At 35.8% G+C, this 17,123-nt stretch overlaps 3 protein-coding genes across 3 annotated transcripts; all 3 read right to left on the reverse strand.

The window, feature by feature from the left end:
• Positions 1-1,165: 1,165 nt before the first annotated feature.
• Positions 1,166-2,758, reverse strand: LOC149933820 (uncharacterized). The gene has a single exon (XM_090157447.1). The coding sequence runs from the start codon at positions 2,756-2,758 to the stop codon at positions 1,166-1,168; it is 1,593 nt and encodes a 530-aa protein (XP_090013573.1).
• Positions 2,759-2,903: 145 nt separating this feature from the next.
• On the reverse strand, positions 2,904-3,764 carry LOC149933821 (uncharacterized). Its single transcript, XM_090157448.1, has 2 exons — positions 3,391-3,764; positions 2,904-3,288 (listed from the first exon to the last, which is right to left on the reverse strand). Exons 1-2 carry the CDS (start codon positions 3,762-3,764, stop codon positions 2,904-2,906), a joined length of 759 nt encoding a protein of 252 aa, XP_090013574.1.
• A 3-nt stretch (positions 3,765-3,767) lies between these two features.
• On the reverse strand, positions 3,768-6,240 carry LOC149933822 (uncharacterized). Its single transcript, XM_090157449.1, has 3 exons — positions 5,943-6,240; positions 5,502-5,840; positions 3,768-5,308 (listed from the first exon to the last, which is right to left on the reverse strand). The coding sequence occupies exons 1-3, from the start codon at positions 6,238-6,240 to the stop codon at positions 3,768-3,770; spliced, it is 2,178 nt and encodes a 725-aa protein (XP_090013575.1).
• Positions 6,241-17,123: the final 10,883 nt, after the last annotated feature.

The raw sequence follows: 17,123 nt of genomic DNA on the forward strand, positions 1-17,123 counted from the left end.
TGTATTTACTGCACACTGAGAGAAAAAACCGTAGTTTTAACAGAACATTTTTACATGAAAATAGGATGCAACACATTGACAGAATAGTCCTGTAAATATTACCGGGTTTTGGTATTTTTTAAAGATAATATTTACAGGAATAACGTGTATTCTTTAAGAAAGGTATTTACCGTAAAAAGTACCCAAGAGATACGTAAAAACATTTAGCACAGTTTAAATCTGTATTAATTACAGGGAAAATGTCTGTGAAATTGTCAGTTCACATTGCAAATTTAACATAAATATAATGCTTTCGCTAAGTAAGTTAGCTTACGTTAAAAGTACAGTTTGATGTTGTAAATACGTTTTATGTAATTGAAAACTGTATGTTTTACAAATATGGGAAGCTAAAATATACATACTGTGATATTTTATATAGTTAAATTGTAATTCCAAAAGTAAGATTTGGATAAATATTAAAATTAAGCTTCGAGAAACAGTAATTTCTAGAGTACATTTTTCATCCGATAGTCTTAATTTTTTTTAGGAATAGTATTAAATGGCTTAGTTTTATTTTGCTTCTGATTTTAAAATTAATTTTATTGTTTTCTTCATTTGTATAAGGAAGGTTATTTAATTGTTTAGTTCGAAATTTATTTTGTTATATAAAAATTAAATAACTATATAAGTTTTGTAATTTATATGTTAACTGCTAATACTTGCAGAGTTCGTGTTATTACAATCAAATTGTACACTTGTTGCTGGATTTTTTCCATTATCTTGTATTTTAATGTTTTGAATAAAATTTTAATATCAAGTTTGGCTTTTTAAATTATTTGTTCAAAATACGATATCCAATAAACGTCCTAGTTTCATCCCTATTGAGCCATGTGTTTAGACGTGACAGTGGTGACAAATTGTTAAAGACGTTGAATACTTAAAACGAATACGTTTATTTACATTTAAATTGATGGATAATTACATCGTAGTTCAAGGAAGCGAAAAGCACTGCCTACATGTTAGCATTGATTCCACTTTTATACTACACTAAAAAATTATTTAATGACATTTTTTAATATAGATAGATTAGATAAAGGTAAAAAAAATCAAATAAAATTACAAGCATAAACTAAACATTCCGGTGTCCTTGAAATGTTGCGTTTCAAAACAAACTTGTGAATTTTTATTAGTTTACTGGTAGTAAGCAAATTTTGGTTACTGGTCGTTGGATTTCGCGATCAGCCGTTTTTACAGTTACAACCCGAACGCAGTCGTCCTTCCCTGGATGGATGATTTGTACGCGAGCCAACTTCCATTTAAGAGGTGGAAAGTTTTCATCCTTAAGAATGACGAGATCTCCTACTTGGAGATTTTTCTGTACGGTCAGCCACTTTGGACGCTGTTGTAACCTTGTTAAGTACTCATTCTGCCATCTCCGCCAGAAATGCTGCAGAAGCTGTTGACCCATCTGAAATCGGGTTAAGCGGTTGACCTTGACGTTTGTGAGGTCTGGTTCTGGGATAGCCGTTAGTGCACCGCCAATGAGAAAATGTCCAGGAGTCAATGCCACAAGGTCATCTGGATCTGTAGATAGCGCAGATAGAGGTCTCGAGTTCAAGCAAGCCTCAATTTGACAGAGTAACGTATTAATCTCTTCGTACGATAAAATAGTTAAACCGACAACTCGTTTTAGGTGATATTTCACCGATTTTACACCTGCCTCCCATAGTCCTTCAAAGTGTGGTGCTGCAGGCGGATTCAAGTGCCAGTTGATACCTTCGTCTGACGTCCAGCGCGTGATAGACGAGTTGTTTGCAGAACTGGACACGAATTTCAGGAACTCTCGCATTTCTCGACTGGCACCGACAAAGTTGGACCCGCAGTCACTGTAAATGTCCGAGCTCTTCCCTCGTCTGGCTACGAATCGTTTCAAAGCTGCAAGGAAGGCGGCGGTAGACAACTCACTTACTACTTCGAGATGGATGGCTCTGGTCGTGAAACACACAAACAGTGATATATACGCCTTGAATGTTTTTTGACCACGACCCTTCATGACTCGAAGTTGGAATGGACCGGCGTAGTCCACACCGCACTTCAGAAAGGCTCTGGCTGGATTTACTCGGGCTGCTGGTAAATCACCCATGATTTGTTGAACAATAGTTGCTTTCTGGCGAGTGCATCGCAAACAACGTCTGATGTGAAATCTTTTAGCGTCTCGGATTCCAAAAACCCAGTAATTTCTTTGGAGAACTGTCATAAGTAATTGAGAACCAGCGTGGAGGTGCTTCTGATGTTCGTGAGTGATTATTAGGTCGGTCAGTTTGCTTCGTCTTGGAAGAATAATAGGGTGAATTTGATCTGTATGGACTTTGGCGTATGTGATTCGGCCACCAACTCTAAGAATTCCCTCTGAATCCAAGAAGGGGTTCAATGATAGTAGTTTGCTTTTCGATGGAACTGGTTTGGCTGTAATAAGGCAATGGATTTCTTCATTAAAATTTTGTTTTTGGGTTACTTTTATCCAGTGTTTAAGCGCCGAATCGATTTCGGTAGCTGTCAATGGGCCAATAGTCCTGTCTGATTTGAGACCATGGGCGTTTTTAGCGAATCGTTGTATATAAGCTGTTACATGAACCAAACGAATAAAGTTCGAATGTGCATCAAGTAACGTCGTGTCGATTGTGTAGTGGTTTGACGTTGTAGATGGTGGACGAGCCTCTAGTATGCAGTCTTCGGTTTCAACAGGTACAGTTGTCTCTTTGAAAGTCGGACAAGCCATCAGCCATCGGGGACCATGCCACCATAGTAAATGCTGACATAGTTGAGCAGTTGAGATCCCACGCGAGGCACAATCAGCAGGATTACATTCTCCCTTTACATGATGCCAGTGTGCTTGAGGAAGAGCAGTCTGTACTTCGGATACTCTATTGGCTATAAAGGTTTTCCATCTTTGTGGCTATCCAAGCCAATACTGTCATGGAGTCACTCCAGCAGTGGATTTCTGGAATTATTAGCTTCAGGGCATCTGAAGTAAGTTTTAGCAGTCGGATTAATAGTAAGGCTCCGCAGAGTTCGAGTTTTGGTAATGATACTTGCTTCAAAGGGGCCACTTTGGTTTTTGCCGCAATGAGTTGAACTTTGATGTTTCCTTTACTGTTCTTTGTCTTTAGATAGACTGCAGCGGCGTAGGCTTTTTCCGAAGCATCGCAAAAACCTTGTAAACTGATTTCACTTGCTTGTCGTTGAGATATGTGACGTTGAATGACGAGAGACTCGATTTCTGGAAGTTCCGACTGAAATGTCCTCCATCTGTTAGAGATAGGTTAAGGTAACTGGTCGTCCCAGCCCAGCTTCAGTTTCCAGAGATCTTGTAATAGTAGTTTCGCTTGGATGGTAACTGGAGACAATAACCCCAGGGGGTCAAAGATTTTGGCTGTTTCGGAGAGAATAATTCGTTTCGTTATCGAGTTTTTGTTAGAACCTGATACTGAAAATGAGAAGAAATCTGCTCCCGGTGTCCATCGAAGGCCCAAGGTCTTAACTGATTCGTCTACGTCTATCTTCAGTGGCCATTGACCTTCACGCATTTCAACGGGTATTGAATGAAGCAAGGCTGGATCGTTAGAAGTCCATTTTCGTAGTTGAAACCCAGCTTCGTCTGTGGATTGCAACAATTCTGATTGCAGTTGAAGGGCTTCTTCTGTAGATTCGGCACCTGACATCAGGTCGTCGACATAGAAATCTTCTAATAATGCTCGAGAGGCCATCGGATACTTGTCCTTCATATATTATGAGAGTTGTTTGAGTACTCTTGTAGCCAAGAATGGTGCCGCCGCTGTACCATATGTGACGGTAAGTAGTTGATAGTCCCGAATCGGTCCTACTGGGTTACTTCGCCAAACGATCCTCTGTAGATTAGTATCTTCAGGCTGTACCAGGATCTGACGGTACATTTTGGCAATGTCGGCTGTTAGGGCCACGGTGTGAAGTCTGAAACGAAGTAGTAGAGCTATGAGATCATCTTGAGTTTTTGGACCAACCAGCAGGAGATCGTTAAGTGAAACTCCAGTGGTTGACTTGGCGGAGGCGTCAAATACTACTCGTAACTTAGTGGTGCTACTGCCTTCCTTTACTACGGCGTGATGTGGAAGGTAAAAGCTTTCAGTCCTTACAGCTTCTTCTGGTGACACTAGTCTCATGTGACCAAGCTTGAGATACTCCTCCATGAAGGCGCGGTATTGTTCAGCAAGGCCCGGGTCTGCTTGTAATCGCTTTTCAAGGTATGAGAATCTTCGAACAGCCATCCTTCTTGAATCTCCCAGTTTATGTTGGTCATTCTTCATAGGAAGGCTGACAATGTATCTGCCTTCATTGTCATGGCGATAATTGTTGACGAAGCTTTCTTCACATTGTGCTTCGCTTATGGTAAGTAGTTGTTTCGGGAATAATTCTTCCAGTTCCCAAAACCTTTGCAGTTGATCGTCGATGGTCAAGTGATAAATTCGAATGTCTGGCGTGAACTTGACTGGTTTATGAGAGTCGAGGGAACCACACACAGCCCATCCGAAAATAGTATTGAACGCTCCCGGGGTCCCAGGTTGTCCGATACAAGTGCCATCTTGAACCAGGTACAGATATACATCGGCTCCCAACAGTACGTCAACTGCTCTAGGTACGTGAAACTTGGGATCGGCAAGATTTAGGCCTTTGAGATGCGACCAGGCGTCAGGATTGATCACACGGTTTGGTAGGTCCTCCGTAACTCTCTTGAGTACCAAGGCGTTGATCTCGACGAGCGACTTGTTCCCAGCCTCTGGTTTTACTGTTAGAAGAACACTGCCTCGAGAGGTTCCTACTCCAGCTCCGCCGATCCCTCCAATTGCTACATTTAGCCGACGTCTTCTGAGATGCAACTTTTTACAGCATTGCTCGCTGATAAAGCTTGCCTGCGACCCGGAATCCAAAAGGGCACGGACTGGTTGGAATTCTCCATTTGAAGCTTCAACTCGAATGATGGCTGTCGCTAGTATAACTTGCGATAACGAAAAGGATTCTCTTGAAACTAGACAATTGACCTCAACTGGTTTCCTTGCATCTTCTATTGTAGCTCCTTCTTGCTTATCCTGATGCAATAAGGTGCTATGCTTTCCATTGCATTTTCTACACGTCCCGGACTTGCAATTGGTGACTTGATGGTCAGGTCGCAAACAATTGTAACAGAGTGAATGGTTCTTTGTGATCCTCCAGCGATCTTCCGTGGTAGCCTTTAGGAACTTCTCACATCTGTAGACGGAATGTGGTCCTTTACAAATGATACAGGCGTCTTGTACTGAACCATGATGAGTTAGCGTATTTTTCTTCGAGTATGGTGTAATTTATTTGTGCTTCTGAGAGTGGCTTGTAGTTTGAGATGCCAAAAACGCTCGTGCCCGCTGCTCCAGAAATGTTATCAGCTCTTGGAATGATGGTCGGCTAGTGCCTTTGAGTGATAATTCCCATTGCCTGTGAGATTCTCTGTCAACCTTTTCCCTTGATTATATGCAAGAGAATGGCGTCCCATTGATCGACTGGCTCATTTAAGACTCTTAAAGCTCGTGTGCATTCCATAGTGGTGTCGATTAGACAGCGAAGAGCCGATGCCGATTCGTCCCGAACTGGTGGCTGATTGAATAATCGCTTGATATGCGCATCGATGACTTCTCTTGGGTTGTTATATCGGTTAATGAGAATGTCCCAGGCTTCTGCGTAGATTCCGTTGGTGATAGGAATGGATTGAATGAGCAAGGCGGCTTCCCCTCGTAACGACGTTTTCAAGTACTGCAGTTTTTGGGCTCCGGACAGCGATGAATTGTGAACAGTGGCTGCAAATAAATCATGGAACGTCAACCATTCGACTTAGCTCCCGCTAAAAATAGGCAGTTCCAATTTTGGTAGCCGAATGTCCGACGTCGTTTGAGATGTACCCGTAGAATTCGCCGCTGTCTGTTGATTCACCAGCTCGTTGAAAAAGAAACAAATCGCTTCTGCTCTTTCAATGAGTAGATTGTATTCTTCTTCGATGTCGTTGAAAGTGCTGTCGTCACTTTTGTCTACAATTAAGTGTTGCAAATCCTCCAGCTCGGTCTGTAATTTATCGGCCTTGTCCCGATACGTCTGCACGGCAATGTTGGAGAATGGTTGCGCGATATGTTTCTGTTTGACGTTCTCCAGTCTTGTTATTTGACCTTTTATAGCTCGTCTTTTGCTGAGAAGGGCATCCATTCTAGTTGACATGAATTTGACCAGGCTTCTTTGCTTAAACGACGATTCTCACCAGTCTGCTGCTCACGTGATAGGTGACGAATCCCCTCGGCTGAGGCGTAACTTCAACTGTTGTAGTGAGGATCCGGCTCGACGGACCAAATGTTTAGACGTGATAGTGGTGACAAATTGTTAAAGACGTTGAATACTTAAAACACGAATACGTTGATTTACATTTAAATTGGTGGATAATTACATCGTAGTTCAAGGAAGCGAAAAGCACTGCCTACATGTTAAAATTGATTCCACTTTTATACTACACTAAAAAATTATTTAATGACATTTTTTAATATAGATAGATTAGATAAAGGTAAAAAAAATCAAATTAAATTACAAGCATAAACTAAACACCATGATTGAACCAAATTAAAGGCCTAAAGACATCTCTAGGTTTTATAGAAAGACATCCAGGGGACGACCGCCGTAATCGCCGTTGGATGTCCGAAAACTCGTCCCCGGGACGTACTACGGCTAAAGACAAACCGGACATTTGGACGTCCTTTAACGTCCAACCGACGTCAACCCCGGATTTTGGGATGTCCTACGGACGAAGGCAAGATCCGAGTGTGACGTCTATCGGATGTCCATAGGACGTGTTTGTGTTTGCTGGGTGTATATACAATTTATGTATTTTACTTTTTTCCATTGTGTGCCCCCTCCGAAATTAAATCCCGGCTACGCTACTGGTTGGAACGTTACATTAATATTAAAAGCGCTCACTTAAATTCCAAAATCGTCTGCTAAAACTCGTTCTTAGGTAACTAGCACCAAACACTAATGTTAATCTCCCCGAGGGTACATTACTGTTACGCCGTATAAAAAAATCTCTAATATTTTATTCAATAACGTTTTCGTCACTCTTTAATCATCAATATTTGAATTATTGCTGTGATACGCTAATGTTTTAAGTTGCTAAAGTCCAGGCAAAAGAAGGAACCTATTGTATTTTTGTTAACCTTTTTGTATTGATCGACATAACGATTTATTTTCTTTTATTTTCGGCGTCGGACTCTACTGCATACTATGGTCGACGTTTGTTCTGCACTTCAGCAGTGCTTCTACTGGCGCCTCTAACGGCTGGTCAGAAGCTTCTCCCGTGTTTCTAATGGGGTAACAATTTTGTTGTAGGGCGACGTCTGTCTAGTTAGCGAAGCGTATTAATGGTCTTTGCAGGAAAAATTTAGATTCTTAGATCGTAGTACTTCGTTTCTTAAAAATCTCGAACAATGTTGCCACTCCTTGGCATTTATCCAGGATCTTGGTATTTTGAGGTCGATATTGGCATCAGGGTATATATTTTCAACACTTTGGTATTTCACCTAGGGGTTTTTTTTGGCCCAAAGATCTTATATTATCCGTAGGATTTTCCTTTCGAAAACGTTACAAATAGGGATTTTACTGTAATTTATCCTATTGAAGTTGGGCTTCTAGGTCCCTACGAGGCCGTGCGAACAGGGTTGGCAACCTTGCGTACGAAGTATAAGTCAAACTATAAACATAGAAATCAGAAAGTAACTACATGTAGAACGATTTTTGCAAAGGTGGAATGCCCGCCGATTAGAACCGTAGCTTTGTCTTTACTAAAACTTGGCGGAATCCGCCAGTAGCGGTATCTTCCGCTAGTTTTGTAACTTAAAAAACTACCTTCGCTACGAATAAAGGATTAATCCGCCAGTTTCAAATCGGTGCGTGGTCTACCATTGCAAAAACCTTCTAGTTTTTTTCGGATTTCTATGACTGTAAATTGATCTACGCGTCGTTTGATCTGTCACAGTTGGGAACAGTCGGGGGTAATATTTGCGCTCAATAAATGATTTTTAGTGAATGTGAGATTCCTTTGTCCATCTAAAACACTGCGACCTGTTTAAATCAAAATTGCCACGCTTATTTGTGGCTTCTGCTTTGAAATTTCACGCTTGACATTTCTTGGCATTTTGAAAATCACAGAGTGGCAACACTGCTCTCGAACAAAGCTCTCGAGCACGTTAGGCCACGACCAACTTCAATCACGCATACCGCGCTTTAGTGGCCCCGTCAATCGCGTCGCATCTAATGTTAATTTGCGTGTATGAATAATCCCGATAGGGGCGCCACATACGACCAAAAACCTACCATCACCAAAGGCGGGGAATAGAAGCGAAATCGCGTGAAAATGTTTTTTCTTCGGTTTTCCACTTTCCTATTTAGAAAAAACAAGGTATAGTAAGTTAAACTATCTTTTCGCAATATATTTATGTATAATTCATAATTTAAAAAAAAAATATTACCTTATAAATATTAAATGAAGAAAAAGAGACGCGTTTTTTACGCGAAGGCGCCATATTAGAATACATAGTTTTGAAGGCTGTAGAGGAGTTTAGAGCGTTTTGACACGTAAATAATGTATCTCTTAAAATTTATAAATCTTTAATAATAACAAATATTTATTAATAGTATATATATAGCAAATTCACGAGTTTATAACCGTTCTTAGGTAGTATTTTCTGTAAATCTAATTAGTTTTAAGAGTAAGAATCTTAAAACTAATATAATTGAAAATAAAAGATGCTTAGGTACATCTTTGGAACTAAATAGGTAAAAGATAGATGGTCTTCAGCCTGCATTTCAAGGAGGATGATTTCTGTTCAGGTTTGCACCTTTATTATGGAAAACATTTTCAGTCAGATAAAATTACAAACCGGCCCTTTCTAAATATACAATATTATTCTAGGTTTAAAAAGATGAAAGCTTAAAACTTGTTGAAACCTAAAATTATTATTTATTGCGCTTATAATATATTTTAACTTAATATTATTTAATAAAAAATGTTAAAATAATATATTTACCCTGAAGTTACAGTGAATCTTCTTTTCACTTTTTGTTTTATTTATTTATTTACATGTGTTTCAAGTATTAAACAATAATACTATGTTGCTGGCAGCATCTAGAGGATGTTCTTGGTTTCTGTTTAACTCTTTTATAATTTATAAACACCGTTAAAAATTTGAATCATGAAAAAAATATTACACTATTAGTTAAATATTAACCTACATTCGGTTTAATTCAATGTTTTTTTTAAATTTAATTAAAAATAATTGTTTTTTGTGGATTTTTCCTATCTGACTAACGTTAAATTTTGGTCGTAGCGAAAGCCTGGTGGGAAAATATATACACGGTAAATTCAGGCGATTGACGGGGCCACTAAAGCGCGGTACGTGCGATCGAAGTTGGCCGTCGTTAGGCTAAGCGGGAAACATCAAGGCTTAAGAATTAAGCGAACAGAAATTAAAAGGTAAATATGTTTATTTTGATATTAGTATATTTTAAAAGGTAATTCAATATTTAACGTCTGCAATCTGTGGGTTTTGTAACTGGACTTAGGAACTAACACAACGTTCCTGGTTAAAATGTAATTAAGGTAAGTTGTATATGTATTGTAATTAGTAGACTTTGAAAGTGTTGGCCTAATTGTGATTTCGATTGCATTTATTTTTGTATAACATGGTTGAGTTGTGAATAGAGTTCAGTGGAACAGATAAATGAACTACAAAAATGTGGCTTAATTATAACAATTGTTGTTAACCGTTAATTACTCGATAATAAACGATTTAACATGCAAAAAATAATTTATTTTCGGCTAATTTGCGGCCATCGACCCAAAACAAATAAACGGTTAATTTATTATCCAAACGCCGAACCCTAAAGCCTGTTTTTCATGGTCAATTGTTAACGGAAATAAAACGGAAGCGTTAAGGCGGATGTCGGGGGTTTTGTGTTTCGGGAAAAAGGCAAGAGATTGTGTGTCTTGGCTGGTGGTTTTCGACAATATATTTATATCAATTTAACGTGATTCGATCCGATTAATAGGTGTTTCTATAAAATGCGATAGGTTACGTGAAAATGTTTTTTTCTACGTCACTGGCGGAAGCTATAGTCTTAGTCGATATTTAAAAATCACGGATAAAAAGCCGCCGACGAGTTTCGGTATATTTTTCCGGCGGCCCAACAGAGCGCCATCTTCGGTGTGACATGGCTGCCAGCTAGATTTATTATAACTAGGTATTTCTGCTGGGTTGCCAGATCCGTAGGCAGATAATATATATTTTTTCTCTCACTCCGAAAATGGCTACTGATCACATGACTTCGCGATTTCCCGCCAAATTTAGCCGCACGCCAAACATTTGTGCGGCGTACGTATCGATTAGGACTATTGAAGTTAGAGAGAGCGCGTTCTAGTCACTCGACCCTTCGGAGTTTTTATTCCGCGTGCATAACGCGCGTGCCTTTAAAGGGGCTCCAAAGTTCGGTGGCAAAAAAAAAGAAAATTCAACATGCTTTTCATTCCCCCCAACCCCTCACTCGGCCTTGGCAGAGTCGGGCAGAGTCAACCGTAAATTTCGCACTTTACTGACTTTACACACATTTTGCCACCGAACTTTGGAGCCCCTTTAAAGGGAATAGAACCTCCAACGCGTTCTTTATGGAAGACCTCGTCAATTTCCTTTATTCCCTTCACAATCAGCGCCACAGGTGTGGTAAGCCGTGGGAGGCAGCGGACAATATTGGAACCCTCGGAGGGCGTCAGAAATACCAAATGAAAACATAGATTTAAGTGTTTTGCGCGGTTAATTTGAATTTGAAACATGGATTTGAGTGTTTTGACGTCATAGAATATTCGTTGTTAAAGTAACGTAGAATGGAAATATTTTTAGACTTTATTTTAATATCATTGTAGTACTTAAATATGCTTGGCACTTGAATCTATATCACGAGTATTTCTTAAAACGACTATACATCTAAACTCTACTTTTAACGCGGCAAAATACAATTCCGATATTCAAATATTTAAAAATACTTAGTGAAAAGAGACTTTAACCGTTTTTAAAATTCACAATATATTTATTTAAAAAATCGAACGTTTCGGAGGAACTGTTCCTCCTTCTTCATGGGATTTTTACAAGTCTGACAGTAGGATGGTAAAACTTTGGGACGAAAAAATATTTATGCGCTTTATACATATAGTGGAGGCTACTGTTCTTTAGCCGCGAGCGTTTTTTCTCAAAGGCGAGTCGACCCCGTCGAAGTGTTATATGAGCAACGGGCTCGATATCTTCGTTCGCGCTCGAGGCTACTATTGTCGGAATGGTGGAATTGGTCTGTTGTGTGTGTGAGAGGGTAAGGCCCAGATACACGTATAAAAAGTGGAGAAAACGTGTATAAGTTAAAGGGACCCTCGTCACGGTTTAAACATTGCGGATATTTTTTTTTTAAATTTCGATGGATTCGCGTACATTAAAATGAGTTTTATGTAATTTTGGGTTGAGCTAGTATGTCTATTGAGTCCCACCTAACATTATGGCCTAAAAACACGAAGGTGTTCGTTAAGGGGAGAATTATTGTACGGGTTGTTTATATTTTTGTGCTCTTTAAGCCTTTGGTGAAATGGGCTACGGCATTGCCCAATGTAATAATCGCCACAATCACAGGAGATTTTATAAATGATGGCCTTGTCGAGGAGGGTAGTTGGTTCTTTGTTATTACATAATAAAGCTGACAATTTGGGTGGTGGGAGATAAATAGGAACGAGACCTACTGATTTAAGATTTTTGGAGAGAAACCATGATAAAAGGGCATATATGCCGGGATGAAAGAAGGAGGAGCAAGGGGAATTTAAAAATAGGACTCACTTCAATTTAAATGCACTTTTTGAAAATTAATACTTTCATATGCTACACTGTGAAAAATTACTGTAGCTTCCTGTTAAATTTTAACAGGTAAATTCCAGTACCAACTTTTACCGTTAGAGCAACAGTTATAGTCCTGTTCGTCGATTAACCGTTATATTAACAGTAAATTTTCGGTTATACCGTGTAACCGACTGCTTGAGCACACCGTCTTGGGGAGGTGGTAGTTTTCACTAGTTTCAAAGTGTAACGGCTTTGCTGTGGTGCAATTGAAGATGATCGTATCACGGCACACAAATTATCATCAAATACAAAATAGTGAGTAGAATTTCCAAATTAATTTTAAACTTATCTTCAAACAAGCTTCCCTACACATAACTGAACCAATAAATATTTATCTACGTTATTAGTACTCTACGCAACTATTCTGACTTGCACAAGGCTTTTAAAGTGATGGTTAAATTAAAATTCAAAAAAATAAATAATTTCAGGTTTTATGTAATTGATATAGGGTGGATCCAAAAAAAGTATTTTTTTTTAAATTGAACACCATCTCTTCTGAATACCTGTGTTGGTTAATTCTAAGGTGGTTACATATTTTTTTCGATTCAATAATTGTAATTCTGGGGGGGGGGGAATTGCATGTAATAAAGTTATCGCATTGAAAGAAGCTTCAGTGTTTTCATAGTGAAATGTTAGGAAAGTTGGCTTTAAATATAGTTGAAAATTATCTTTGTTATTCTATGTTCACCCGTTGAGCATGGTAGCAGGTGAAAAAAATAATTAGCAATGCTTGAGCTACAAATATAGTTTTCGCATTTTAACTTTAAATATAGACTGTTTTACCATTCTCGAGTATCTTGCATATTGAAATTGTTACGCATACGGGGGGGGGGGGTACCATTTAATTTTGGAATAGGTCACCGAAATGTTTTAATTAAAATATATTTTATTTTCTACAATAATTACCCTTTATTACCATAAATACTCTGTACGTTCAATACGTTTAAATAGCTTTCCAAAATGTAAATATAGGTAGTAAAATACTATAAAAACCCCTGACTCTTAGTTCAATACGTTAAAATAGCTTTAAATACGCCAAATATAGGTGGAGAAATAATAGAAAACACACATACTATTATTATTTTTAAATTTTAGTAAATACACAACATCCACCAGTTACTTCGCAACATGACAAATTGGCTGCTCTCTTAGTCCCTAACATATCGCGATTTAAACACAAATATATGCGTGGCAACGCTTTTAATACACCGGGTGGAGTTCTTGTACTTAGAATTCTTTTAGATTGGAAATAAACAGCTTTACGGTACTTCAAACAGATTGAGTATCCGTCACAGTACCATGCTAGCCCTCCGACAGTTGGAACATGAAAAACTGAACCGTCACAATATATACAGTAGTAGTCACCAGTTCTTAATAATGACGTGATTCCGTTTTTCTTCAATTCTTCGACTGATATTGCATTCACTAGTGGTAAATACACGCTTGGTTATATATTCATATATAATTCTTATAATAGTGTCTAGTGAAGGCTACCAGTAATTAAGAATTAACATTACAACAAAATAATTATATATAAAAATAATGTGATTTCTAAGGTAGCTTTAAAAAAAATAACCTAAAACAATCTTACTTTTGAAAAATGACTCTTTAATATCAAAAATCGTCTGTCATACCCGGAAACAATTAATTAATCAAACTCTCGGAATAAATAAATTAAACTTATTGTAATAATTGTAACATACAATACACATTAATCAAGGCGATGGTCAATAAATCCTATCGAATCACAGAGAAGTGAATTGTGAACGCTTAATAACAGACCGTAAAAATAATACCTAATACCAAGGTGAACAAGCTCGGCAACATGATAACACCCCAGTTTTACCTCAGGTTCGATTGACTACATTTTCATCACTTTTACCCACAGGTAAAACGACTAGAAGTTAATTACCTATCCATTAATAGTGGGGCCCCCCGGCTAGAATGTGTTTTGCGATTCATATACTCTTATCTCGATTAAGTGGAACTTTTTCTTGCCTTGTTTGAAATATTTTACTAATTCAAGCATTCAAAGTTTTAAATAACACTAAACATCGCGATAACGACATTAATTCTTATAAGATTTAATCATACGGTTATTGCATAATACATCCAAACATGCTTTTGTAGAAAATATACTAAACATTTCGTATAAGTGTAAATTTTCTTGTCTTATGTGTACATTTAACAGTTTTGTAGGACTATGACGGAAATATTTGTCCAAAAAAAATAGATTTTTAAATAACATTAGAATTTTTCCAGATGTGGATCTTGGTATTGGAAAGGATATCTATAATTTCCACGTTAATTGTAGATTTTCTTTATTATAGAACTAGAACGTCGTAAAGATCTTGTATTCGGAACGAAAAATGGTTGTAATGTAGTATAAGTTAAAACCTTGAGCCACCAATTGCTAATGTTGTTTAAATCTTCAATGTTTGTAATAGAAATTAAAATAGTTGGTGGAAAGTTACCGTGCACATATAAAGAAAAATGATATTGGGTTTATAAGCGATTGTTCAATGATTTTTATACATCAAAAACAACAAAATCATAATCATTTCAAATTGAAATATTCAACAAAGGCTATTTTATTTAGAACATCAACCTAACATTTGTTCCAAAATATCAAACTTATTTTTTTTAAATTTAAATCTCAACTACTTGACAACCGATAAAAATATTGTTATAAACTAATTAATTTTTCTTTTAATAGAGCTCAAACTTATTTTTAATTTATCTTTTGATTATTTTTTCTATTAAATTATTATTCTTATTTTTGTTTTTGATTTAATTTAATATAATTTTTTAATTAACTCAATATTAATTTAGTATATTTGTTTGTGCTGTCTTGTTTACCAACATATATAAACATCTTTTTTATCTGCAAAGTTCGTTTTGGTTAATATAAATTATAATTATTATTGAATATCTTCAATGAAAGTAAATGGTTGTTTTGAATTTTTTTTAACAAATATTAAAAATAAAATTTAAATTAATTTTTAAAATATTTTTATAAATAGAATTCCTAACATATTTAACATTAGTTGAAAATGTAAAATTCGCTCTGCAAACATAAAAACCGAATATTTAAATTTAAAAAACAGACAGATGAAATCAGAAGCGCATTGTGAATTTAACAGAATTAATAATGACACGTTAATTAAGGTTTAAGGAACATGTTTCTGCAATTAATATTTCTATTTTGAATTCCACCGTTAATGTAAAATTAAAAAACGTGTACTTAACAGTTGAATTGTGATTGTGAATGTGATAACTGGTCTGCTGTTTAAACTGAAATCCATAAATAAAACGGTTATATGATACAGGTTGTAGAACATGTCATCTAATTAGTAAATAATAATGTAAGCTAAATGGTTCGAAATGTGATACCTTGGATTGAAAACAGAATATAATTTGTGTTAATTAATGTTTAGTTTTTATCTTTTTATTAGAATAACAAAATCTAAGACCGTTGCGCCCGTACGTTCGAAAAAGCACACAAGTTCAACAAGTGACGTTGCCTGAGAAAATTCACTTTATTCTAGTGATACATTCCAAATCTGGCTATTTTTTAATAATTATTCTAATATATTTTATCTTAATTTATAATAAAAGCTTTTACAGATAGTTGATTTATAGAAACTACGCTTACAATATAAAATACAAAAATGATACTGTTTTTATTTATTTTTACGTTTTTAATAATTCAATTTAAAATCATGTTGTTTATATTCAAAAACCAAACCATTCCATTATTAGAAATGATGCGGTTGTTCAAATGTAATGTGTAGGGGGAATTCAGCATAAAAACCGCTCATTTAACTACGTAAACACATTACAACAGCATAAAATCAAATAATTTGTCAGTTAATATTTATCATTATATTCATTTAATTATACTATTTACCAATTACAAGTTTTAGCCCGAATTTCAAACCTGATACCTAATTTCGTAGTAAAGAAATATCTACGAATTAAGGTAAATATAACTATATTTAATTGTATCCTTATAATATTTATATTTTTTTAATGTTCTATTTTTACAACCTTTAATTTTTTTCATATTACTAATTATCTCTTTTTAAATTGGCTGTTTTGTACATATTTTGTGATTGTTTTATTTTTAAAATGCTTATTAATTGTATAATTTAATTTGTAATTGTTTAAAAAATAATTTTAATGGTGCAAATTTTTTATCTTATTTATTTATTGCACTTTCCTGGTAGCCAATACTATTATTGTTATTACTATTATTATTAATGGTTGTTAAGTTTTATAAACGATTGTATCTTCAAAAAGTAAATTGTTAATAAGCTTTGTTTTTAATACAATTCATTTTTATTTACAATTATTTTCAATATAGAGGATTTATTAATTGTTATTTTATTAATATCTAGCGTTTGTTTGTAAAAATCAGTTTTTCTTCTCACTGGCTCTGTGGAATGTCTCCTGGCGAAAAGCGATCTGCGTTTATATTTTTATCGTTTTACAGCGGAGATGTGTTACAATGTAGGTGACAAGATAAGGGTAAAATCGATTTTTATAAAGATTTTTGCGTTTGAAAATGTGATATCGTTAGTAAATTGTTGAAAAAATCCAAACTAGTTTTACAAGGTTATAATGAGTGGATAAACTCTACACGTGAAAATAATTAAGGGGTTGTTATCAAATCAGTTTTACAAGGCTAATGCAATAGAATGTTGAACCAGTTCTATCCTAGAGGTAGTTTTAATTTATGAATTTAAAGATATCGCTCGCAATCAGGCAGAATTTCATAGAGCGTGCTTCTGGTAACGCTGTTCAACAGAAATTAAAATATAAATCAAAGTAAGTCATATTTAATTTAAAAATAATTAAAATTATTAAACTTAATTTTGTTTTAATTTAGCCGCCAATAAATACCCGTTCGTTTACTGTGTATAGTCAGAGAAAATTATATCTACGTGTATTCACAATGTTGCTATTTTTGATTTAAAAAAGTTAATTATTTTTTATTTATTTTAAATAAATGGGTTTTGGAATTTTTATTGATTATGTAACTTAAAAATGTTATTCCAACTTTATAATATATTATTTTACTATTAAAAATTAACCAGACATCCATTTGGGTAAAAT

The sequence above is a fragment of the Leiobunum rupestre genome, chromosome 8 (genome assembly GCF_980474605.1).
Source record: "Leiobunum rupestre chromosome 8, qqLeiRupe1.1.hap1, whole genome shotgun sequence".
Taxonomy (NCBI): Eukaryota; Metazoa; Arthropoda; class Arachnida; order Opiliones; family Sclerosomatidae; genus Leiobunum; species Leiobunum rupestre.

Coding starts and splice junctions, on each gene's coding strand:
- LOC149933820 (XM_090157447.1), bottom strand. CDS start 2,758: ATGGCTTGTCCGACTTTCAAAGAGACAACTGTACCTGTTGAAACCGAA.
- LOC149933822 (XM_090157449.1), bottom strand. CDS start 6,240: ATGGATGCCCTTCTCAGCAAAAGACGAGCTATAAAAGGTCAAATAACA. Junction 5,841..5,942: donor GACAGCGGCGAATTCTACGG/GTACATCTCAAA, acceptor ATTTATTTGCAG/CCACTGTTCACAATTCATCG. Junction 5,309..5,501: donor GCATATAATCAAGGGAAAAG/GTTGACAGAGAA, acceptor ATCATGGTTCAG/TACAAGACGCCTGTATCATT.
- LOC149933821 (XM_090157448.1), bottom strand. CDS start 3,764: ATGAAGGACAAGTATCCGATGGCCTCTCGAGCATTATTAGAAGATTTC. Junction 3,289..3,390: donor AAAATCTTTGACCCCCTGGG/GTTATTGTCTCC, acceptor TATCTCTAACAG/ATGGAGGACATTTCAGTCGG.